This window comes from Candoia aspera, chromosome 2, assembly GCF_035149785.1.
Source record: "Candoia aspera isolate rCanAsp1 chromosome 2, rCanAsp1.hap2, whole genome shotgun sequence".
NCBI classification, from domain to species: Eukaryota; Metazoa; Chordata; class Lepidosauria; order Squamata; family Boidae; genus Candoia; species Candoia aspera.
Window position 1 is genome coordinate 55,418,306 of NC_086154.1, and position 25,931 is coordinate 55,444,236.

At 36.1% G+C, this 25,931-nt stretch overlaps 2 protein-coding genes across 2 annotated transcripts in view; one reads left to right on the plus strand and one right to left on the minus strand.

Annotated features, from left to right (window-relative positions):
- CENPP (centromere protein P) overlaps positions 1-25,931 on the plus strand; it is a 176,528-nt gene that overhangs the window by 12,511 nt on the left and 138,086 nt on the right. Inside the window, exons 5-6 of the mRNA XM_063291879.1 lie at positions 3,227-3,315; positions 5,926-6,022. Coding sequence (XP_063147949.1) covers positions 3,227-3,315; positions 5,926-6,022 — 186 coding nt within the window. The remainder of the gene's footprint in view (positions 1-3,226; positions 3,316-5,925; positions 6,023-25,931) is intronic.
- On the minus strand, positions 9,148-25,667 carry OGN (osteoglycin). The gene is made up of 7 exons (XM_063291859.1): positions 25,337-25,667; positions 24,556-24,786; positions 18,014-18,101; positions 15,536-15,694; positions 13,913-14,115; positions 11,875-11,970; positions 9,148-10,676 (listed from the first exon to the last, which is right to left on the minus strand). The coding sequence occupies exons 2-7, from the start codon at positions 24,727-24,729 to the stop codon at positions 10,503-10,505; spliced, it is 894 nt and encodes a 297-aa protein (XP_063147929.1). The 5' UTR covers positions 24,730-24,786; positions 25,337-25,667; the 3' UTR covers positions 9,148-10,502.

Below are 25,931 nucleotides of genomic sequence, written 5' to 3' on the forward strand. Positions count from 1 at the left end.
ATGATTTTCTAGAGGTGACGGACTTGTCCCTGGGGGAGCTGGGGGTGTTGACGACCGAGAGGAAGCTCTGGCGTAGGCTGGTCCATGAAGTCACAAAGAGTCAGAAGCGACTAAACGAATAAACAACAACATGCTGTAAATTAAGTCACTGTGGTTCTAAAAGATGGTTTATTATGATTATTTATAGCTTAGCACAAGGATTTTGAACCTAAGGCATTGTCCTGATCTGCAAATATGGAGAACAAATGACGCTTACTAGGCTTAAGTTTTTCCTTTACCAAACAACAGGTGAACCTCATGGACAAAGGAGTTTTCTGACAGTTACAATATCTTAATAAGATTGATCTTAGCAGCAATGATCCTGAGTCAATTGCCTTCTCTTGATGTTGTCTGGTAATTAGAAGCTTGACAATACAAGTATGACAATGACTTGCTGGATTGATAAACAGTTTTTAGATTGAAATATTTTAAAATTAAATAGCCAATGCAATTCTTTGCAAATGCCATATTCTATCATATTTTTAATGAAATAATAAAATAGGATCCTGTTTAAGTTTAATATATTCCATAAAAATAACCTTCGGAAAATTAAACATGAGAATACATAAAATATCTAAATATGGATTCCAATATATTCCATTATAAATTCACAATGACCTCTTAATAATAAAAACAAAATTTAACAAAAATAGAAATACTATGGCAACCCCCTTCCCCCCACAAAACATGGTCATATGCCTACAATCATAACATAACTTAGATTTGTAAACAAAACTTTTTAAACATATTGGACACTGACGTGAACACACATTTTTATCGCTCATAATTTCTGCCTTTAAATACAAAAGATAAAGGAAATCAAGATTAGTAAAAAGAAAAATACCATAAGAAAATCCAAGTCCACTATATATATGGGTCCTGCTAATACCTGACCTAACTGGCAGAATTATTCAAAGGTTCTTTTCTGCTGCCTATTTACATGCAAGAGCAACTTGAAGGAGCAAAAAAGAAGAAAGAAAAGATACGGAAAAGATACCCAGGAAACCAAGGAAGAGAAAAGACGTCAAAAGGGCAAAGAAAAAAAACAATGAGTACAGGAAAAAAACAATGAGTACTTGTTTAGCGACTGCCTTGGACAGCAACTGTTACAACAGTGATGAAAAAGTAACTTTGCGATCAATGCCCGCATTTATGACCTTCACAGCTTTTCTCTCTCCGTCACGTTTCCCATTACATTCAGTCAGTATGCGTTGTCCTGTGCCTGACCCTTTTGTTCTCTTTTTTCTCCCCTCACAGAGCAGAGAGATTGTGTAAGCAAGCTATCTCTTCCTGAGCCCCTCTTTTCCCTGCAGCACAACAGGTCCCGAAAAAGTGCTAACCACAAGTTAACAAGCTCTGCTCTGTGACCTCAATTAGTTGATTAGAATGCTCCCTCGCAGCTGCTGCCTGAAGTTGACAAGACCCAAGTCAGTTTCACGCTAAAGGCTTTTGTTTGCCTCCGAAGCGGCTGTGGCTTGCAGTCATGAGCATGCTTGGCAAACAGCTGGCGCTCGTGCGTTCCTTTCCATGTGTATTCCCCATTGTGTGCTTGCTTACTCTCTTGTAATCCCCTCCTCTCCAATGAATGTAAATACAAACATCAGTTCTCTTCTTGCTAATTATCCCAGTGCTGGGGTGAGCATTCCAAAGGGCAGGGGACTGAGGAAAAAGGGCTATCAGATTTGCTCTTTTACCTGGCTTCCTCATGAGCCAAGTTCCTAAAACCTTCCCTGCTGTTTGGGGTCATATCCTGATACTGTAAGCAAAGGAAAGCTGAAATAAAATCATAAGCACAGTTGCGGTCACATGATTTTCACGGAGTGACCGCTTCATTTAACAACTGAGTCACCAGTCCCAATTGCAGTTGCTAAACAAGGACTATTTGCAACTGACACACAAATGCTTTCACACACAGGATCTGCAATATTTACAGCCTGAACCTCTGGCCTTGACAATGGCATCTAATGGCACTACATAACAATTTTGGACAGTTAATCCCTTTAATTATCCCTGTGCCAGTATTCATGGACTTTCCCCACGAGTTTTAAAAGCCAATAACCTGGGGGTTGGCATTCCAGGGCACTTTTTTAAACCTACACTGATATAATGGCTATGTATAATGGTTCTAATTAAATCCCTGAGCTATCCAAATTCTTGTAATTTATTCCATACTTAAATTTCTTTTATACATTACATACATTAAGGACATCAACAAGTCAGCAAATTATGCATTCTTTAAGCCTGCAAAGGATCATAAAATGTTAGAATTAGTTTTAACTGTTAACTGCCATCTGCTGTGGTTTTGGCTCAAAATCCCAGTTTAGGAAATAGATGCAGACGCTGTATATATTTGTTGAATGTTTATATACTTAACACACACAAACACAAGTAAACAATATAGAACACTGGATTAAAATTATCCTCTTAAACAATATAAAAACACTTATGTTAAAATTGTATGCTCTATGTAGGAAGATATTTATGTCCCTTGTCACAGTTGCACACAAAAGCCATACCACACACAGTGTCCAGTTTAGTTTTTTTCCTTGCCACACCTACTTTCTGGAGTGTGAGTTTTAACATGCCTTCAGGTGTTTGAAAAATGTTGTGTATTTTTGGCTTATTGAGTTGGAGTTCATTTACTAAATAAAGATTTAATAAATAATGACTTAGCATCCATATGTGTACTAGTTCTGCATGTGAAGCTAGTTTTAATATGCAGTTTCTCTCCCCCCACCCCCCACTATTGGATCCATATGAAATATGAAGTTGTCCATCTAGTCCATTCTGGTATCTGGTGCTGCTTAAATGTGCTTTATGTCTATAATTGGAGATATCATGTGCCACATGGAACATGAGACAATTCTTTGGATTTATTACTGAGAACTGGGGAATCAGTTTATCCTTTCTACACATTTTTAAAAGTTGCCTTTGTGAAGATCTTAGATCAAAGGAATGTACAAACCTGAGTGCACGGTCAGAAGCTCTTTGCTGCTATGTCATAATCAACTTGATCATGCTTTACCAGTCAACAGTTATTTTGGGGAGCATTTAAATTTCAAACTCATTTGAAGTTTCTCTTAACATTTACTATTAAATATTAAGTAAATTGTGACAATCTGATAGATTTATATATAAATTTGATTTGCTCTTCACTTATTACTAATAATTAAACTTTTTTTTTCAGATGAACAGAAATGTTTCAGCTATAATAACTGACCTTAACATTATAATAGAATGTGACACGCACTGTGATTTAAGCAAGCTTGTTTCAAGGTAAGATTTCAGTTAATAGACATGTTGCTGCAGGGTAAGTGGGAAATAATCATTGGGAAATTATGTTATTAGGGGCAACACAAATTTAAATTTCTCGCATGCACCCAAAAGCAGTGGCTGACTATTTATTTATATAGATATAGATATAGATAGACCAAAAAGCAGTGGCTGGCAGTTATTTATTTGTTTGTGTATTTAAAAGATTTATAAAGCCAGGACTCTGGGCAGCATACAAAAAAGAAAATTACAATGCAAAAACTCAAAAACCAACAGAATCAGAACATAATCAACACCTACTTGATCTTTTTAGGAATATACTACCTGCAATCCCCTTCTCCTCCTTTTTTTGAGACAACCACTGAACTTTCATCCATTCAGTGCCAGCTAAGATTTCTTCATAATGGTCCATGATGAGAAGCCAGCTGAAGAGTAGACTCACAGTTTGATCATACCAGTCTTCTTTAGGCATTAATTCTGCCATAGACTTACCTCTTTTATTCCTTATATTCTTCATTGTGTTGCACGCAAATTGCGGGTTTCATGGTTCTTCGCCCAGCGCAATTAACAGCCAATTGATCACACAGAGCGGGGGAATCAAACAGCTATTTACTGAAGACATCTAGAAGAAATAGGGCCTCCCCATGAAGAGGGAATGACCCCGAGCACATCACGAGCGGCAATTTTAGACAGTTTGACAGCAGTTATCAAAACAGTTCATCAGCAGATCAAAGCTTCTTATTGGTTAACTATTTCAGCACTTGTGCAGTTTCTTCACATACAGCATACATCCCACATGGTATCCCATAATAGTTCTTAGCATATTCTATGTTTTCCCCTAAATCCCCGCCTTGTGGTGGAGACTTTGGAATGGTAATTAGCTAGGGCTCAGTGCCTTGTGGTTAGGGAAGCTTGGTAGTCACATAGCCTTCCCCACCCCAGAGTCAGGACCTGATCACAGGCACATCTGGGAACAGATAACAGAGACCCCAGCCCTTCTCCAGCCTCCTGGCAAGTGCGTAGATAAGCCAGATCCCTTGCGTCCATTGGTTCAGCTTCCAATTCCTTTCCGATATTTCTTGGTCCAATATCACGTTCCACAATTGTTCCCCTCTTCATCCTTCCTTTCAGCCTTTAACAGGTCTTAAAGATTAAACAAATCTTACCTGAGTTAACAAGATCTTACCGTGTTAACAAGATCTTTTATTGTAGGGTTATATATTTGTAACTGAAATCCTATTTCTCCGTGATGCCTTCTTCTCTCCTGCCTTCTCCCTCAGGTGTTGCAAAGACACTTTCTTACCATATTTCTGCTTTAATATTCAAGCATTTGGTTTTTCTTTTGTTATATTTTTGGGACAATGGCTTCAGACTGGTCTGGAACACTTGTTCTTGCAGTAATTTGAAAGGAAATGGCACCACATATCCAAAGCACTTTTAATATTAACAATTCACTTATACTGGTTTTGAGTTACTAAACACATCTACCTTCTATTTTGTTGCTTTTTAAAGAATATGCATTAATTGCCACCTGTTTTTTTAACCTTAGGCCTGGAATGGGTAATGCTTAAATAACCATGTTGCTAAGACACAGTACAAACTTTTTCACTGTCTTTTTAAAGGTCAAGCATTTAGTTTTTGTCTCTCCGGTAAATCAGGGAGACAGCAGTATTGTTTGTTTTCTTTCAGAAAAGAACATGTCTGTGCAATTATACAACATGCATTAAGCCAAAATGTGGCTTGTTTGATTTTATAAACCCAATAATTGTGGTTTATTAGTAAACCATACTTAGTATGGTATGTAAATCCAATCACAGACCTGATTAAAATATGCCAAGTAATACTTTGTTTTAACAATTGTCTCTTGAAGAAGCCAAAATCAGTATTTGCTTAACAAATACGGTTTCTTTTGGGGGAAGGGAGTGGATGGTAAAATTGGGGAGGAAAAACTGAATGTCTTTTGAACTATTGATTTAGCTTTTTAAGAGCTAAAATATGCTGCTAAGTCTTTATTAGATATGTGTAAAGTTTATTATTATTATTATTATTATTATTATTATTATTGCTGAGGACGACTTGTCAACGAGGGGTTTGGCGGGGAAAAGAGATTATTGAAAGCAAAATGATGGGAGTAAATACATTTTCTAAAGCGCTGCTGTGAGAATGAAATTGCGTGAGCGCTTTGGTTTGCTAGTTGCTGGTCTGTAACATTTCTGATGCCAAGTGCCCTGAGGAACGGAACCTTCAAAAAGCTTAATTTCAAACAATGGTTTAGATATTAATTTCAAACTGTGGGTTATAACACTGTTTTCTGGCCCCCAAAACCGGTTGGTTAGCCTGGTCAGGTTGGACGTACATGTAAATAAATCAGGGCTAAGCTGAATAAATCAATATAAATATTAATATATTCAAACTAGGCTTCAACCTGTCAAGATTTATTAAAATAACAAATGATCCTAAATAGAACATTCACAACTTTATGAGACTGTTCAGCAGTTTAGTTATGCAAAAATGTTTCGGACCAATCGTCTCTGCCACTTTTTTCAGCATTCAAGATCTTTAAGAAAATAATATGGACAAAAACTATCCATGCAAAATATATATATATTTTAGGGCTGAAGAAAATGGGAATCTCTTGCTGTTCTTCAGAAGTCTCACTTGTTTCTCTGAATGGTGTGAACATCGGAAACGTACTTTCGCTCATTTTAAGGTAGGGCTTTTGAAACGTTAGTTTTGTTGTTGCATTAATCGGTGGGGTTAAATGAATGCATAACGATGCCTTGGTTTAAGATATTTTTGTGATATTTTGCGTTGTGAATACATCAATAATGTATTAATAATCATTAGGTGATATGTTTATAGAGGTTGCAGTGTTTCAAAATTATATTGTTTATGATTTCCTGGAACTGAAGTGTGAATTTTTTCTCTTCCAATGACTATACAAAGCATCAGCTTGAATACTGTGACACTAGCCTGAAGACTGTATTAAAAATGAATGGCCAGAAAGTTTATCTCGGCCAGTGTAGTACTGAAGACTAGAAAATGATATTTTGGCCAATCCCACAATTTTAGAAATTATGTTGTCATATTTATTTATTATATAGCTGGACTACCATCATCAGATCAACTCCAGGCATTGTACAAAACGATTCAAAATAACCACGTAATAAAATCTAAGTATAAAATAATAATCCATAAAACAACATAACAAAACAATAAAATAGCTATCACAAAATACAACAGTGGCATCAGCATAGTTTAATGGCAGCAAGAGGTAGATCTCAGAAATTTTGTGGAAAAAGCTGAATCTTTATAGCTGTCATGAGCACTGATGGTGAGCAGGAGGGGGCCCCTATCCAGAGGGGAAAACGCATGCGTAGTAGCGAGAATTTGAGCTGTCATTCAAAGAGACACAGAACAGACCCGCCTTGCCTTTTGGGGTTTATCTGTATGGGTTTTCTCACACTTCTTCAGTTTGTTAGGATTTTCTGTCTACTGTAGCAGTAATAAAACACTAGAGACTTATTCCTCGTCTCGGCATGGTTCCTCCTTGTCAGGACAATAGCCTTATAAAAGGATTGGAAGACAAATCCCAACCAGACCTGTATTCATGTATCTCACTAAGTAAAAATAATTCATTGATTCACTCATATAGAGAAGTTTCCAGTTAGCAACAATCACACCTCAGATAAACCTCATTGTCTATGGTACTGCCTACTACTAAATAGTAGATGCCTTATGAATTGCAGGAGGAAGAACATTCTGAGTGTAGTTGCTACCACAGAGAAAGCCACTCCCCTGAGTAACTGCAAAATGACTCTCTGTCAATCTTGACACACACAGCAGGACTTCTGATAATTTTAATGGTACCAATAGAAAATATACGTAGCTCAGGGTTGAAGTGTGACGTCTTTGGTGTTCTCTGAACTTGGTTGTTTGCTTGCAGATGTTTCATTACCCAACTAGGTAACATCATCAGGGCTAGTGAGTGTGGGGTTTGCTCCCTGTTTATATATAGTAGCTTGCCCTGCCTGTGTTGGTAGGGGTATGGTTTTCTCCTTGATAGTTCCTTGATTAGAGTATTGTTTTCTGTTTACTTGTTTGTCTGCTTGATTCTTTGTCTCCTTGGTAGTTCCTTGACTGGGGTATTGTTTTCTGCTTGATTGTTTGTCCAGTGTTAATCCCTCCATATCTGGGTGTAGCCTGCTGGAGATGATGTATTCTGGTCTTTTTGTTTCCTTCTTAGCTTTTTTTTAAATTGTCTCTTTTGAATGGTATGTAAATGTGGTTTATCTCTAGTGTAGACTGATGACAGATGTGTCTTAGTGCATTAAGTCATTTAGACAGATGTTTTGGAGGGCTATGGTGGTTTGTGTGCTGTGGTGATGCCATGTGGCTGTAACAGTCTGTTGGTTGTTTCTGAGATGTTTCTGATATATGGCAGTTTTATCCTTTTCATAGGTTGTGCTGGTTGTGCTGTAGTGGCTGTAGTGTATTGAGTCGTCAGGCAATTTTTGATAAAGTTGTGCAGGTATCCATTTTGTTGGAAGATGTTCTATAGGTGATTTTTTTCCTTTTTCTGGCATTCTGGGTTGCTGCATTTGTGCTCATTTGAATAATGTTCTTACACAGCTCCTCCATCCATCTTATTGCTCATTGTCCTCTTCTTGTCTTTCTTTCCATCTTTCCCAGAATTACTGACTTCTCAAGAGAGTTAGGTCTTTGCATAATGTGTCCAAAATATGATAGTATGAGTCTGGTCATTTGTGTTTGAGTGAGAACTCTGGATTGATTTGATCTATGATCCATTTATTTATTTTCATGGCTGTCCATGGTGTTCTCAAGAGTAGTCAATTGCTGCTTGGAATCATCAGAGAGTGATTAATACGAGAATATCCCCCAAATGCCCATAGACTTTACAGTAGGAAGAATGGGGAATCATGTGATTTCAGTCTGAATGAAGGCTGGAAGGAAGCAGCTTAAAATGTAGCCTAATCCTGCTGACTGTAGGAGGAATTCAAACAGATGGATTCACTCAAGTGTTGTTTGAGGTAGGGGTGGGAGAAATGGGCAAACTATAGGAATTTATCATTTTACCTGGCTATGCTAAGTCAAGACACCTACAAAGGAATAGTAAGGCCTTTTTTTTCTTTATAATTACTTGTTTATTAGGAATGGAGAATTCTAGACTACAGGAAGCACGTGCAGACTAAAATCAATCAGAAATCTCTGTAAAGGTTTCACATCATATAAATTCACCATATAATTGAAGTCTGATATGTTAAATTGCTAAAAGAGTATGGTTACAGCAAAGGCTCATAGCTGTAAAATAGTCTTCAATATTGGTGAATAATTAAATCAGAAATAATATATCTGTCTTAATCAAACATATGCAAAGAATGAAAATGAGTGCAAATAAGACTTACTGATGATGTTTCTGAAAAAGCTTTCATCTGATGCATGCATACAAATTATTTGACTGCTGTGTGGAAATCAGCCAAGCTGACTTTTATGAATTAATTCAGTTGATTACAATCCAGATATCACACCAAAATTGTAAGATGATGTTGGTTAAGTGAACATGCTTTAAATACAACAAAGATTTCAAAAATGTTACCTATTCATATTGCAAATACCATGCCACATTGTTGGACACAAATTTCCACAAACTCACTAAAGCTAATTTAGGAGTGTATAATCTTCAAGGTTTAAGGCATCTATTTTACTTTTTAAAACTTCTGTACTCACCCCCAATGCACAAAAAGGCCCTATTCTGGGGTTTACAAACGGGATGCAGGCAGGTCCCATGTGGTTCCAAAGCTGCAGTTTTTGTACCCCTGGCTTAAACTTTCTAAACACGTATCCATCTATCTTTCTGATGGATATTTGTACCCCCAATTTACAAGTTCCCTAAACAACTTAACACTATTAATACTATGTTAAATGGCTAACATTTAAGCAAAATCCTCCCTGCTATAGCATAAGTTGATCTGTTTTTTTTTTTTCCCTTTCATTTTGATCAATGTGATAAACACCTTTAATAATCTAGGGTCACTTTTTTTGATATCCATAAAATATATTAGAAAATTTAAACTAGAACACATTGCATTTCTCTTTATTGAATAGCTTTATTCCAATAGTTGTAGAGTACAGATCAGATTGAAAGAGCATGATTAATTTTTGATTTAATTTGCTGTTGTTATTTTGCCAGACTAATAAATAGATTAGAATAGATTGCCAATGTATTTGAAAATGATACTATCTTCTTCCATCAATCTCAGAAGTTGAATTGTGGAGGGCTGTTTGATTTAAATAATCTGTGGTGCAATTTCAGCCTATATACCTCTATATTACATTGGTTCTGTCCTATATAAGTGTCTGTCAGCAGCATGAGCCCATAACCTTGTCTGTCCTTTCAGCAGTCCTAACTGTGTCAAAATCTAGCATTTGGAAAGTTGTCTTAAGAATTGTTTGCCCTTCCTATCCAGCCAGTGTGCTGCATTGGCTAAGCAAGTATCAAAGGCTTGCTCTACCTGTTGCCCCACATTCCTTGTATTTTTCATTATGTGCAGCACTTGGATTTGAAGGGGAAAAGATAGTTTGGACTGTGCAGGGATGCTCATGTAGAACCTGTCAGTGACTTATTAAAACAGCTAAGTCTTTTCCCAGGATCACATGGCTGCCCTCCACAGCTACAGCATGATCCTGAGAAAAATGTATTTAAGGCATTTCAAGAGGTCCTATATGTGTTCACACACAGTATGTACTCTGAAGCACCTGTTCCTCTTTAAACCCAAAGTATTGTACAGCCTATTTACAGTACTTCCTTAATCAAATCAAATTACACTGGTCCCCTAAAAGAATGCATTCCCTTAAGATTACTGTGCATTCTTACCCTCATAACAGTGACGTTTTAAAACCAATTTTTAATTCATTTTGTAATCTGATTACTCAAAAGGAGTCAATGCCTTTTCCTGGTTTCATACTTGAGTCTAAGGTCTAGAAGTAACAAAATTCTCATAATTTTTAAATCAGAAGGTGCAATATCACCAAATTAAGGCAGATCTAAATACATCATTACCATTAACAGTTCTGAATATATGTCAGAGGATATTAATATGAAGACATGTTTAAACAGTGATATAACAGTAATCTTCATCTAATTTTTACATGTTTCAGTTTGTTAGCAACTAAAAGTATTGGCCTACAGGCAAAGTCTTCAAGCAAATAAAAGCATTGGGGTACTTTCCCAAGATGACTGGGTTGCCTTCCATTCTGATCTCATCCATGCGCTGACGAACATAACGGGTTTGATTGTTCCCTTTGCAGAAGGTTTCGTCTGTGACGCTGGTTATGTTGTTGAACTGTAAATCAAAACAATGAGTTTGAAAAATCTAGACATCTCCTTTGAAATTTTGTTTTTTTCCCCTTTTATTCAGATATTATTTCTGTAATATTTTTGCAAAGCAGTACAGAAATGTATGCTAGCATTATTTCCTCAAACAGCTTTCATGAATTTATAACATCTTAGTAGCTCTTCCTATGCAATATCTATTCAAATAATGTGATCTAAAAGTTTATTGGTTCATAGTAAGTCAAATTTTTATGCCAACTAGCTGCCAACTAGCAAAAACTATTGCTGGAACTCCTCCACTGGTATGTCAGTTCATGAAAATTTGTATCTTACCGGAGAGAAATGTTCCCTGCTGAACAAGTTATGTAGTATTAGCCAAATCTGTTGTGCACTGCATGAATTATCTACTACATTTCTATACTGCTTTCTTTTCTTTTCTTTTTTGCATTTTATAAAGTACGAAAACAAAACAAAAATAAAACAAGTAAACATTGCAAAACAAATTTCAGGCTCATCAGAAGTCTCTGAAGGTGCTGATGGTATGAGCTCTCTGCCAATGTTTTTCATTTTTCCCTTAAAGTGCACAACTTTTTAAAATGGCCTTTGGGAAAGAAAGTTGCTAGAATTGTTTTGAAAGTTTATATTTACTCAGAAGTAAAGTCCAATTGTGTCGAGAGAAGTTACTTCCAGGTGAAGGTGGATAGGATTGTGGTCTCTGATTCCAGGGATATATCTTGTTAATTCCTATACTCGTAAGTTCTATTTTACATTTTCTCCAAGAAAATTCATAAACCTAATTAGCACTGCACTTAACATGGACATGGGAATTTTGATATTCTTCCTCAGTTAAGCAATAAATAAGTTTAACCAATATAATTCTAACAATTTCTGTTTTCAGGCCATTTTAAGTTATTTGAAATGAAGTTTGCATATCTTCCTCCAGCATTCTTCATCCATACATTGTAATTACTACAGTAGTGTTTGACAATGTTCTTATATCATAACCTTTAACGTCAGTTAGGTAAATCAGTATGGTAATTTTCAAAGTGCTGTCACATGTATTCTTGCTATTTTTTCACTGCAGCACATTGCAAATCTACAATAATGATGATACTATGCAACCTTTTCTCAGAGATTGGGAATGTATTTTAAAGCACTAAGCTTGTAGTAGTAATATTTGGGCAACAGCAAAAAAAGGGTTGAGAAACCTGAAGATGCAGAATACGTAGGCTTTCCGGCAAATTAAGAGGAACAGACTCAAGTGCATTCTGTGCTAAGTAGAGATATGACAAATTTATCAGCTTCTGTGAAAAGAAGAGGAATATAGATTATTTTACAAGCAGTAAAAATAGGTAGACATTTAAACAGTAATTGTTTAAAATCAATTTATAGGCATACCCAAATTTATCTACCACATATACATACATACACACAGAGAGAGAGAGAGAGAGAGAGAGACTGACTGACTGGAATAATTACTCAAAAATTGAAGATTAATAATCATATACTCGTTTTAAAAAGTTGTTTCCTAAATACTACTGTATTGTTTAGCAGCTAAATTGGGTCAACAATAATCTGCTTGATTCTGTATAAAAATGGAAGTGAAATGCATTCCATGCATAAAAGTTGCATAGTACAGCTGTATTCTTATTTATTTTAGTTATTTGTTTTGCCAGTTTATCTCCTACACAATCCAAAAAGCTCTGGGGGATTTACAAAAATATATTCAGATGGTACAATGATAAAATTCTTTCTAAATTAAAATTAAAAAATAAATTCTGCATGGTCTAATTGAATTACATTTTGAAACCCCCTCTTAAATTGTCATGCATAGTAGCCTTACATTCTGTAATTAAGCCCACCACAACATGAGCCAGATTAGAGGCCCAGAATTAACAATAGTAAATGATGGCCCATTAAGTCATTTGGAGCACTATCCCACCATGTTAATTCATCCCTACCAGTTCACTTCTGACTGTGTTCATGTGATGGCACTGGGTGTCATCACATGAACTCCTCCTTAATTTCTTGTTGTTGCTTTTAAGAAAGACAGCTAACAAGTTCCTCCCTATAAAGACTCCAAACACAGAAGATATTCTCCCTACCACTTCAACAGTCTTGAGGGGGTTGGGTGGGTAGAGCTTCTTTCTGCCTTGGAGAAGCAATGGAAGAGGAGAAATAATAGGGAAAAATAAGGGATTTTTAAAGAAAGGATCTTAGAACATCCTTATACAGTGCATACAGAACCTCAGAAAGAATCCCTTACTTAAAAAGAACTTTAAAATGTGAGAAAATCAGCTAGATAGACAGGATAGACAGAACCATTTTGTGTTCAGAATACTCCCAGAATGATCAGAACAGCATTGTAATGCTTCTAGTAAAATTAGAACAACTTGAACTGTTTGGGAATCTATGATTGATCATGGAATACTTCAAGTGGAGCTGTTTTATTCCAAGCTTGAAATGAAACACATTCTTCTTTTGTAAACACCCTTACATATCATCCATTCAAAATAACTGCTGAAATTTTACAAAATCACTAATCTCTCAAGAGATGTGGCATCTTGAGATATGATAATCTTGTCAGAACTTCAGGAATAAAAAAATAGCTTTTGGGGGGTTCCTTTGCTATCACACAAGAGTATGGAATGGAATTCAGCATCTACATTTTTTTACTTCTGTCTCAAGACCTAAATAACCAGTACCTGAAGTAAGTATAATATGCAAGAATGCTAATAATATTTCTGTGGTTATTGCAAACCTATTTTATGCCTACACAGCATTATTTTCCAGCTGTAATACATTTTGCAGTATTGTTTGAAGACTTAAAGTAAAATTATAATATTGTATATCAGTACATTACCTTACTTAAAAGTAAGGTCTTTTGAACTCAGCAGGATTTATTTCCATGTAAACAGATAGAGGATTGGGCTTTTGTTCTCAAATGTTTTTTCTAGCTATATAGTCATGGGATGGGCAAACTCCTTCACCACTATAAGATAATGATCCATGAAAGGCGCTCCCTTCAGCACAAGTCAGTCAATTCAGCAAGCTTGAAATTTAAATCTTAGAATGATAATCATGCTAATATATTAGTCCAAAAATGAAAAGGACTCTTAGCACTTACTAGTTTTGATACATTCCAAATTTTCTTTTAAAAATGAAATAAAATTGTCTCTAAGTGGCTCTTTTTGAAATAATTCAGACTGGCTTCATTTAGTAGTGATTGTATATAATAAATTTTACCTTGAAAGCATTTGCTTTAATTCCTCTGTTTTTAATTTTATTGTTATTTACATTCAGTGAAGTTAGTTTGGGAGGCAAAACAGGGAGCTTGACAAGTCGATTATCAGCCAATGAAAGTTCTTCTAGCAGTAGTAGCTTTGCAAAGGCTCCGTCTTCAATTTCTTGAATTGCATTTCCAGTCAAATCAATTCTTCTTAGGGTGGCTTAAAAATAAACAATTTTACAATTAAAACATCCTTTTTGCAGACATTTACTGCTTAAATGTCTGTAGAATGTGGTGAACTGGCCAAGGAGAGAACAGAAGTCAATTCTACATGTATGGTTGAGATGGTTTCTGCCTGAAAGGTAGATGACTTTTCCAGTACAGCCACTGAAAATTTCCTCCTTTGCAAAAGCACCACCGCCACCACCACTGTAAGTAATTAATTCTCTGGAAAAGTAGTAATATTTTTTAAACAAAACTGTAGAACAATCGATATCAGAAATAAAAGTGTATATCCTTCCTCTCAGTTTTGAAATAAGCCTGTTGGCCATGTCTTCCTCCAGGATACAAATGGTAAGTCTCAGGTAAATTTACTTGCACTTCCTTTGCATTCCCAGATTGCCATTATTATTTCCAATTCTGTGGCTCCCGGTGATTACTCTTGATGTCAGGAAGGAGAAGGCATTGCTGTACTTTTTTTTTTTACTTGGGGGAATATGGAGTTAATACTTCTGTCTTGTTTTTCAGTAGAGTAATTCCCCTTTGTCTCTTAATCCTGTCAGCAATTAACCACTGAGTTTACAATTAGAGGAAGCATACAGGAGCAAAGCATGTGTTCTGCCTCTTAAAGGTACCCTCCAGTTCATGGCTCTAGGCTACATGAAACAAAAACCTTAGAAGGCACTTCAAGCTTTGGGCTATGAATTTCACTAGTGAGAAAACTTTTTTAAAAATTCCTCTCTCCCTGTGGTCTTTCTTTGTTGTGCGGCTTAAAGCCAATTGTGACTATCAAAGAGAAGGACCAGCAAGGTGGTCCAGCTCTCAGCAGCTGCACAGTGCTGATTCACACAAGAAAGAGGAATATAGTCTGCTTAATTTGTGTTTCTTTTAGATCAGGAGTGGCAGCAGGCTACTTGCAATCCTCAGCCTAACTTCAGTCTTCTGCCTAAATTCTAAAGGCATATACGTAAAAACAAATAATTTGGATTTCTGATAAAACAATCCATTTTAACATCCAACATGGAGAGAAGAATGAAAAATGGCATTTTAAAAAGAGACATCATGTATCATTCTGCCTATTATGCTTCTGGTCCTATATGCTACTTTCTGGTACCTCATCTGCCATTGACCTATAACCCCCTCCACCATTCACCTCCAAAGGAATATAGTCATCAGCAGTTTGGAGTGTTTAAAGTATTATTATTGATTAAAATAATCTTCAGAAGTCAGCATATGCAACAAACATTAATTTGACTTCTGAATTAATTTGGCCACTAAAATTAATTTTCTCAGGAAAAACATTCCTTTCTGTAATAGCTAGTGGTCCAGAAAATACAGATAACTGAATGATAACCAAGGTGTGTTTCCAATGATTGATCATGGTGTTTCCAAGAAAGAAATAATTTTTATGGTGTACTTACGAATTTCAGCAAAATCAGATACTTTCACCTTCTTGATTTTGTTGAATCGTGCATAAAGGTAGCCTGTTTCCTTTGGCAGAGCAGGGATACCTTCAATATCTGTTTCTTCACAGTAAACGGAACCACTTAAACAAACACATAGTAGACAAGTAGCCAGCTCTGAAAGAATATAATTTTGTTTCAATTTAAGTAGAAGCCTGATGAAAGTACCAACAGTATATAATTAAATTACCTTCCATACTTTTTTGCAGAGTCTAGTTATGCAAGCATCCTTTTTGTTTTTTGGATTTTTTTGTTTTGTTTTGTTTTTTGGTTACAGATGCATATGATGCCTTCTGACAAATCTATCCTTTGGGGAAAAAAGTCTATACACAGTAGATATAAAAATTGCTTGGAATATATAATTAAATGCAAATGGTCAGATTGTATACTTCAATGAATCCTTAAGTGAACAGAAGCTGGTGCAATCTTTACTTGCTACAGAGTTAAACATCTTGCCTTTGTTAATATCTTTCTATAAATGTAAGTGTATACTTAATATTTATGTGCAGTTGCTTACAGATGCAAAATTGGAACATATGAAAAAATTTCCATGTTGTGACCCTTGAGTTAATAGACTTTGAATTTGAAACTGCTGTTCTAAATACAGGCTGACTGATAAGCTGTTCTTTCATATTTAGCAGAAACAATTGCAAGTAAAAGGATTTATTATTTGGGGAGTGATTAGACAAAGGAACTGCTATTTTCCTATGTTATTGGATCCAATAATAGAGCTGCCTGAATAGATATGGAGATAAAATTAGCTTCTAAATTTAATATTTAGTCCTTTGAATTAATGTATGTTCGTTAGCTATGCCTGCCTTTAATCTATATTTTACAACTTGCATTTTCAGTCAAGAAAATTAATACAAGGAAAAGTATTCAGTTTCACATGGTGATAATCATATCGTCTAGGAATACATGTGAAATCATACAGGATTAAATCCAAAATGCTCCTTCTATGAATGAAAGGATTCCTATTGGTGAAATGGTCTGAGAACTAACAACAGAAACAGCTGGAAGAAAGGGGGAAGGCTATTTTCAGTTTTCTAGTGCTCTTTCCCATGGTCTTGCAAAGGGTTCTTGTACCCCTATAGAAGCTCTTTAGATGACACCAGGTACTACAGGTGGTAGGAGTTACAAGTGAAAAACATTTTCTCCTTTGGATTCACTGAAACAACAGTCTTGTATTTTGGTATACTTTTCTGAATAAATAGGAATGAAATTAGGATTATTCTGTTCTTTTTGAACGAGAGAGGTACCTGCATTTAAGTAAATACAACCAATTGTTTTGCCTGTTTACAAAGAAGTTCACAAAAGCTGCTAATCTGCTTTTTTACTGGTTTCCTTGCATACTTATATCTATACTACCCATTCATGGGTATTCTACTTCTTTAAAAGCACATCATTAAACTCTGGAATTCACGGTCATAGAAGTGGTTATGGCTGCCAATTTTTATTTGCTTAAAATGTAAGCATTAATGTTTCACTCTGCTTTTAATTTATTTTGAATGTTTGTATTCATTTTAAATAACCTTAGGACTGTTTGTGGTGAGGAAAAAACTGTAAACATTCCCTCTAGTTAAGTTCAACTCCTGGTCATTTTATGACATACCCAGTCCATGTAGTTTTCTTGGCAATAATGTGGTTCCTATTGCTTTCTTCCAGGATTTTTTTTAATTTTCAGTCCAGCATTTACAAATGATATTTCCTTGTGGTCTCCTTGCTTAGCTTTTCAAATTAGCCAAGTTGGGCTTGTGATGAACAATAGATTCCACACATCACACACAAACGAATATTTATTTCTCTCTCTCTCTCTCTCTCTCTCTCTGTGTCTGATTACATTGGTTCTCTGTAAAATCAAAGGAATCTAAAAGTTGTATCCAACTGAATCAATATGCCATTGTTAAAAGGTGCTGCTAGATCAGATTTTTTTTTCCTCTACTCTTTGCAAAATAGTTCAGAATGGTTGTTGAAGCCTCTAGAGCAATTATGGACAGTGAATTTCCATGCAATTCCGTGGGAGAATTGCAAGATGGTGAAAAAATGGCAATTCATACCATGGTAGCGGAAACCTCATCCAGTGTCTTTAGATGTAGTCCTGTTATAGTGACAAAGCTGTTACCTTTCCTACCCTGGGAAAGTGACAGGTGATGTGATAGATGAGATGTCTTCATCTGTTTACCAATCCATATTGAACTAGTATGGTAGATTATGGCCCATAACATTCACTGAAGAACCTTCATCCTGCAGTGGATTGATTTGAGCTGATACCAATTCTGTATAGAATTGCTATCAAATCCATTTAATTCCTGCTTGATTGCTTAACCAAAGAGTTGTTGCTTGTTTAAAAGAACAGGCATACTTAATAATGTCACTGACCCTAATACTGTCATGCTTTGGGAACTGTTCTATTTATTATAAGCTTGAAAAACATACCTGTATAATTTGTTGCTCCCTCTGCACGTTTTTCATCATCTCTTTGCAGTCGCACTTTATTTTCATTGAATATGAAAGTGTTGTCTTCCTTTTAAATATATAACATAATACATAACATATAATGTACAATATATGTAGTGCAGCTGATAATAATAGAGTAGTATTCAACTATTTTGGTAATGAAGTCTTTACATGCCAGTAAAAGCATACTTGTCTTAACATTTTGCTGAATGATTGAAAACAATGTAGAAAATTCTATTGTAAACTTAACTCATCCTTAGGTGAGTTTCCATAAGATAGTTTCTGTTGAGAATGAATGAGTGAATGAATGAATGAATGGCTTTTATTACAGACCCACCAAACATACCAAAATAAAAATAAGTTAGAGGAAAAAAAGGAAGAAATACAATAAAATCAGAACAATGCAACGTTCTAATGTTCTAACACAATATTCTAGTCTATCCAATATAACCAGTTATCAATCCAAAATTAATTTGCCATTAGTAAAGCACAGGTTCTGCAAGTTGCAAATGCAGATTTAGCAGTGGCTTTTCTTGTTTTAGGGTCCTTATCTGCCAGAAGGAGTTTTCCATAAAATTCATCTGGACATCTGTGAACTGGCCTAATAAGGGGTGTTAGAAGTTGATGTCTCTCTATAGAAGTTGCAGTTGAGTAATATATCAGTCATTGTTCCTCACTGACTGGAGGGAGTCCTTTCTGCACAGGGGTTTTTCTGAAACTTGCCTTCCAATATAGCTCATGGCAAGATGTCAAATTGCAGCAGTATGAAGGCCCTAAGAAACCAATTAACTGTGATACCGGGCTAGTTTGAAACAAATCTCATGTGTTCCAATAGCATTCCAGGTGGTACTATGCTGTATTTGGCTTGCAATTCTGTATCAAGGATCCTTTGCCTAAGAGCTGCCATAGCCTGCTTTTGTGCCAGTATCAGATGTGCTTCTGGTGCAAAATATGATTTCTGAACTTTGTCTCCCATTTGCTGTTTCCAAGTAGATTTGAATTTGTCTTGAAAGATAAGAGATGTCAACCCTTGGGGTTGAGAATTAATCTATAGCTATTATTTGAAAGTACTTAGCAGGATCAAATCATAACTTGCTATCCTGACTTTAAAGAGTGTTTAGGTGAATTAGATATGTTTTTGTAATATAACTGAAGGAAAAAAGCTCTGTAGCTGCTTGAATACATTTTACCTTTCATGCTGCTCCATATCGTCAGCATTAGAGTGGAAAAACTAGTAAGTGGTACAGCTTTATATAAGTGGAAATTCAAAATTTGCTAGAGGGATAATGATTTTAGCTAAGAAATCTTTTAATTTTATAGTTGAAAAAGAACTTTTAGATTTTTAATTCACACTATATAATTTTAATTAGGAAAAATGGATATCCCTGCATGGCTTGGATAATTGCAATCCAACCTGTTCTACATAATGATTTTGCAAATTTTATTGGATTACAGGTAGATCAGATTATTGCTGGGAATTTTAATTTAATTTTGGATCCTTATTGGATTGGAACAAGATTCCTAGTTTAAAAAAAAAATTCCAGAGCTGGAATGTTTTTCAAGCTTGCCTCTAGGAATTTAATTTAGTTGAAACATGGTAACAGGATAAATTCAAACAAGCCAAAATGTACTTTCTTACCTACTTTGTATGGCACATGTTCATGACTGGACTATTTCTTAATATCCTGTGCATGTTTAGTTAAGGGACAAATATGTTGGAGGTCTCAGCAAATCAACATGCCTCATTAGCATGTGGATGAGTTCGTTCTAGGATGCAATTCTCTATGTGCTTCTGGAGGAAGCTGTTTGTTGTCCCTCCCACATTCTTCACTTCCTCCTTCTTCCACCATCTGGGAAGGATGCATGCGGCTGCTGCTCCTTCCATCCTGGGCACCATGCATGCGCCTGGAGTCAGGAAGTTCCCCCTTTTTGTATGCAGCCTTTAGCAGCAATAAGGGCTAGGGGTTAATTCAGTTTAGGGAAAGAAAGAAGAATAAGGATCATTTTTATGAATGGATGTAACTGGACCAAATAAATGAGTAAGACTTTTCTTTGCTTACTTTGTCTAAGTGTGTAATTATTTATGCTTGGGTGGGCTAAGCATGTAAGATCAATAACCTATATTTCTCTAACGTGCTCATTAATGCTATTTAGATAATATTTTTTTCTGTGCATGTCTTTTCGCTGTATTAAGCTCTGCTCCATTCAGTGGTCCTAGCTGTCTGCTAATGGCTTCAAAATGTAGTATTTGACCAGTTATAATTTCTGATCATGCATTGGTAACAATATCACTGCGAAGTCCCTAACAGTGCTTACAACCAAGAAAGCTAAATTCTCACAGAGTCTCAGTAGTGGTTTATTGCAAGGAAAAAGGGATTAGGATGCAGCAGCCTTTCTCAACCTTTTGACCCTAGAGGAACCCTTGAAATATTTTTCAGGCCTCTGGGAATCCCTACACATTCAGGCTCAAATATAGGCCAGAAGTTACAAAATTATTCTATTTGTTTCATGTATAGGCCTGCATATATTCATTAACAGTGTTCTTAAACTAATAATAAAGAATGAAACTTGCCTCTTTAATGTGAAGTTGCCTGAATTTGAAATAATTTTTTTAATAAATTGTGATCTCCCAGGGAGCTGCTAGTGACCTCTCATGGAACCCTAGGGTTTCAAAGAGCCCTGGTTGAGAAACCCTGGGTTATAGACTCTTGGAAACTCGACATGCCTACTTTAGCCCTCATTTAGCAGTCAGTATATTAAGGCATGAGACTTTTGACCTTTTGGTCCCTTGATTCAAGGGAAAGGTTGCTACCTGTTTAGAAGGTACAAAAGGAATGTTAAGGCAGCAGGCTAGAGACCAGGAGACAGAGTTCTAGTCCCACCTTAGGCATGAAAGCCGGCTGGGTGACCTTGGGCCAGTCACTTTCTCTCAGCCCAACTCACCTCACAGGGTTGTTGTTGTGGGGAAAATAAGAGGAGGAAGGAGTATTTGGTATGTTTGCCACCTTGAGTTATTTATAAAAATAATAAAAATAATAAAGGCAGGATAGAAAATAAATAAATCTTTTTCTGCGGTATTTTGGAAATGCCATTCCCATTGCCAGGCTCAGAGAATTCTATTACACTCACTTGTTTTGAGGACAACAGTTCAAGTAATGGGGAGTAGTAGTATTATTAGATGGCTCTCAGTTCATTGAACAAAAACAACAAAACATATAGATTTTTTTTTCAAAATCACAATTGCCTAATATGAGAATAGCCTGGAATGCATTTAAAACATTTATATGTGTAAGACAGTAGAACCTGGAGGGAAAAAAGAGAATCACACTGTAGAAAATTAGAAAAAGAAGAAAAGAATCTTGAAACACATGTGCTAGGAACCATATTCTGTAAACATATCAATTAAATTGGAGCTTGAATAATTAAATGGAGGGATGTATGCAGTGGAGTATCTCAGGATTCTGTCTTGAGCCTAGTGCTTTTCATAAATGACTTAGGTAAGGGTTGCTCATCAGATTTGCAGATAACACCACCTCCATCCCAGAAGTAATGCACAAGCACAATCAATGCTAGTCTCTGTACTACGTTCCAATCTGTAATCTGAAAAGAGTCCAAATAATCTGTTTCGTGCAGAGCCTTCTGGAGTTTCAACCCAACTACTAGAAAGGAAAGGTTGGAGCCTAGACAAAATTTGTCCAGAACTGTTGGATCCAGTTATGACTTTTTGAGTATGAGGTGCACATTGCCTATTCAAGGCTAGCGGGAAACCCTCTTCTTCAAGGAGGATGACGCCACCACATTGATCCAACCATAAGTCATCTCCCAAGCCTTTTCACATGCCAGGAGGGATAAAGATCTAATAAACAGGTGACTGGGTTCACTATCCCAACAAGCCACAGGCATCTAAACCCGCAAGACTGCCAAATACACTTCGACAGGTCTTGCCCAGTCAGAGTCCAACTTTGAACGAATCCAAGTGATTCTATCCCTCAGGTAGCTAGAATATTCCTCACTGCAACCCTAAAGATAGTCCTGAAGCACATTCCTTCCCAGCACTGAATGAATCACCTTAAACAGGGTTGCCAAATGGCTATCTACAGACACGACCAGATGGGAAAAGTAAGTATCTTTTGTTGCCCTTATCACTATTATATAATCCCTAATAGGGGCTCTTACTTGGGCTTGAGGCAATTCTACTGTCGTTTGAGGCAATTCTACTGATGTTTCATCTCCTGGAGCTCCTTGGAAAACCAAGGTGCACCTTGGAATCAACGCACTGTGAAAGGCCACATATGAGCAATCCAATCTAAGAAACTTGTGACATGCCTATCCCAGGCCGCAACTAAAGCTTTGGTCAAACTGCCCATCAGTTCATCAGCCTAAGGGAAACATAAAGCTAGTCAGCATGCTTGTCCCTTAGTTAACTCTTACGTTGGAAATAGAATAAAGTCTATGGAAATAATACTTTGTACATACAGTATACCTTGAGGTAACATTGTAGCTTGTGTACACGTTCAGTAGAAAGAGAATTAACTTATTTTAGCTAGATGTAACAAGTCAAGCTTGTTCAATGTCTTTTTCTATTGCTTATCAAAGGGGGATGGGGGACGCAATTATAGTGCCTAAGTTATTTCCAGGCATGGAAAATAAGTGCTTAACTTTGATGTTACTGAGAAAAGAAAAAAAAATAACAAAAAAGTGAATTGTATGCTGTAAGTTGGAGAGAACAGTGAATTTCCATTTTGAAAGGAAACAGTATATTATGAGTACAGATGTGCTAAACAGATTTTGTCTGTTGTCTGGAGTACAGTCCATTATTGTCTGGTCAAAATGTTTGACCATTAAATTCAAAGTCCACTAAACCATAGGGTGTACTATACCCCAGTTTTGCTTAAGGGCTTCTCAGGAGCATTCTGATTTTTAAAAAATGTGAATTCAGTAAGCATTTGCTTTCCTTCAGGTATCATTTTTGTTCATTTAATAAAAAAGCTATTTTGCTGATGAGTCTCTAGCTTCATTTTTAAGTTTAGTCTCACCTATGGACTCCATAGACATTCCTAGGAAATAAAAATGGTGGCTGACTACAATACAGTGCTTGGTTTGAAAATGTGGTCCTGTTTCTCAGAAGAACTAAAGATAAGCTGGGAATGGCAAGAAGCAACCTCATAAATTGCCAGAATGGATTTTGGGGATTAGGCATATTTATCTTGGCAGGCATTTTGTGAAAGCACACAGTATATGCTCCCACAGGTCAGAGTAATTACTAGAGTTGTAGAGTTGTAACAGCCAGTTAACAGAGCCAGTTTGGTGTAGTAGTTAAGGCACCAGGCTAGAAACCGAGGGACTGTGAGTGCTGGTCCCACTTTAATCACAAAATCAACTGGGGGACCTTGTGCCAGTCACTATCTCTCAGTCCTAGGAAGGAGGCAGTGGCAAACCACTTCTGAAAATCTTGCCAAGAAAACTGCAGGGACTAGTCCAGGCAGTCACCAGAAGTCAAAACTGACTTGAAGGCACCCCCCCCCTGCAAAAAAGTTGCATTACTGTGAAAAGCTATGACAATGATTTATTAGATTAATGATAACAAATAGGTATTCTCAAGGAATGAACAGTAAAAGCTATTTGAGTATATATAATAATTAAACTGCTTTCCTTTGAGAGAATTAATTTGAAATGCCATTGAAAATATATACCATTTTCTTATTTTTAGGTGTTTCAAATGAACATGTTCTGTCACACAGTATAAATTCTAAGTCTATTATTCTTGGTATTGACTGAACATCATTATATGGGCTCAGTACACTCTAGATTTCCGTCTGGATGTATTGTGAATGAGTGGATAACATGATCCTGTTGGTTAGGATTAGATTGTTGTGTGGTTAATTCAGTGTAAACTATTCTATTTATTCTTACCCAAAGGCAGTTGAGTTAATGCAGCTTGCTAACAGTACAATATTCTGTTTCAGCCTGAATAAGTGAAGATCACATTGCAGCAGTGTATGTAGTGTACGCATTTATTTTAATCTGCCTCACATAAAGTAGCTCACTATTAAATATATTTCCTGTATCTGACTGGGGAATTAGTCTATGACTTTCTGAGGCCAAAAATTAGTTAATAGCAGCAGGTCCCCCAGGTAAGTCAATTATGACTCTCAGGAGACCAATCTGAATGCTTGGTGTACAAGTGAAGATTGTTAATTCCTTGCAATTATACATACCGTTATAACTGTGTATGTTAGGAAAAAAGCAATAGTTATAGTGGATTGAGGCAAATTTAAGATGAGCTCACAGCCATATTACATATTTCTACAAACATAGGGATTTGGATGAGGGTAAAGGATAAAGGAATAAAGCATAAAATAAAACAATAGTATATATGTATTATGCTCTTACTTTTGCATCTCCTTGCATTACTTTCCCCCCCCCTTTTTTGGCTATTATTAATTAGCCATGAAACATGCATACATGGCTAACTCATACACTGGCAGAGTGGAAAAAGGAATATAGAACTTGTAAACTACCTTATTTTTTACCCCGTCCTGTGGATTGTCTTCATAATCTTCCTGAAACAATGCATCTTCATAACTTTGCTGGAATATTTCATGAAATAGGGCTGAGTGTTGTTGATTAGGTGGTGCTAACTTCACCAAGGGCATAAAAAAACAGAAGAGATAAAATTTCTGCGAAGTCTTCATTTCAGGAGATCAGACTTGAATTTTGCTGAAAGAACTAAGGAGAATGATTCTTTGTAACTGGAAACAAGAAAACAGTCTGTCAGAACAATATTTAAAGCCCTAGAAGAGTAGCTGGCAGCAATTTTCTAATGCTCAGGGAACGTGGAAAGATGATTTAACTCTTAGTATTCTTTATTTAAATCCTTCTATTGTTTAAAAAGTTGGTACTCTATAGTATAACAAATATATATATACTTGGTATTATTTCAGATTCTTATATTTTGTGAGTTTGCATGCTGATTAGAGGTAATTGAAACCCCATATTTTGAGATCTAATACATAAAGTGAAGAAATAGTTAAAAAGTGGAGCCAGGCTAAGCCCAGCCCTGGAGTGAAAATAGTGTTTTGTATTGTCTTAAAGATCTGTGTTTTCCAGAAAAATAGGAATTGAAATGTATATAAAATGAATAAAAGCATATTTTAAATATAAAGCACAACACACACACAGTTCAAGAAAGGTATACTGATTACAGTTTCTAGACAATCTATTATGCAATCAAAATACTTTTACAGTAACCTGTAACCATTTGGTATACATTAAGATAATTTATTGGAAAACAACACCTACCGTTTTGCTGATTGAGATCTCTTGTGTGTCTGTTTTCAATATTGTTTTCTGTGCATTAATTCCAAATGGCCAGAGAAGAGTAGAGTTATGGATTATATTCAAGAAACTGAAATGATGCAGCTTCAAAAACAGATAGACTTTAGATGCACTGTCTGTAGGGTGAAGAGGGCTGTGTCAGCATTCAGGCTTATGTGCAAAATGTTACATGATAAATCAGTTTTGCTCTGCTACGATATGGAACGAATCCAGTTTAAAATAAGTTAAACTAGTTGCTCATTGTTGAAAGCATTTACTAGAGCAACTGCAGTTTCATGCAATAAAGACTTTAGCAAAGTCATATGCTTTTCATTTAGTCCGGCATTTAATGAGAAACAAGAAACTGACTTCCATTTCAGATAAAGCATAAGCATTCCACTTTTTTTGTGCAGGAAAAAGTTGCAAAACCTTTAAATGTGAGTTGGTGGGCACTGTTTTTCTTTCACTATCTTGAGGTCTTTCTTCAGCAGTGTCAGGGTTAATTACTTTTACTTTTTGGAAGACTGGCCAGCATTCCAGCCTTAACAGATCATTACAGAAAACAGTGAAAAATACTCAT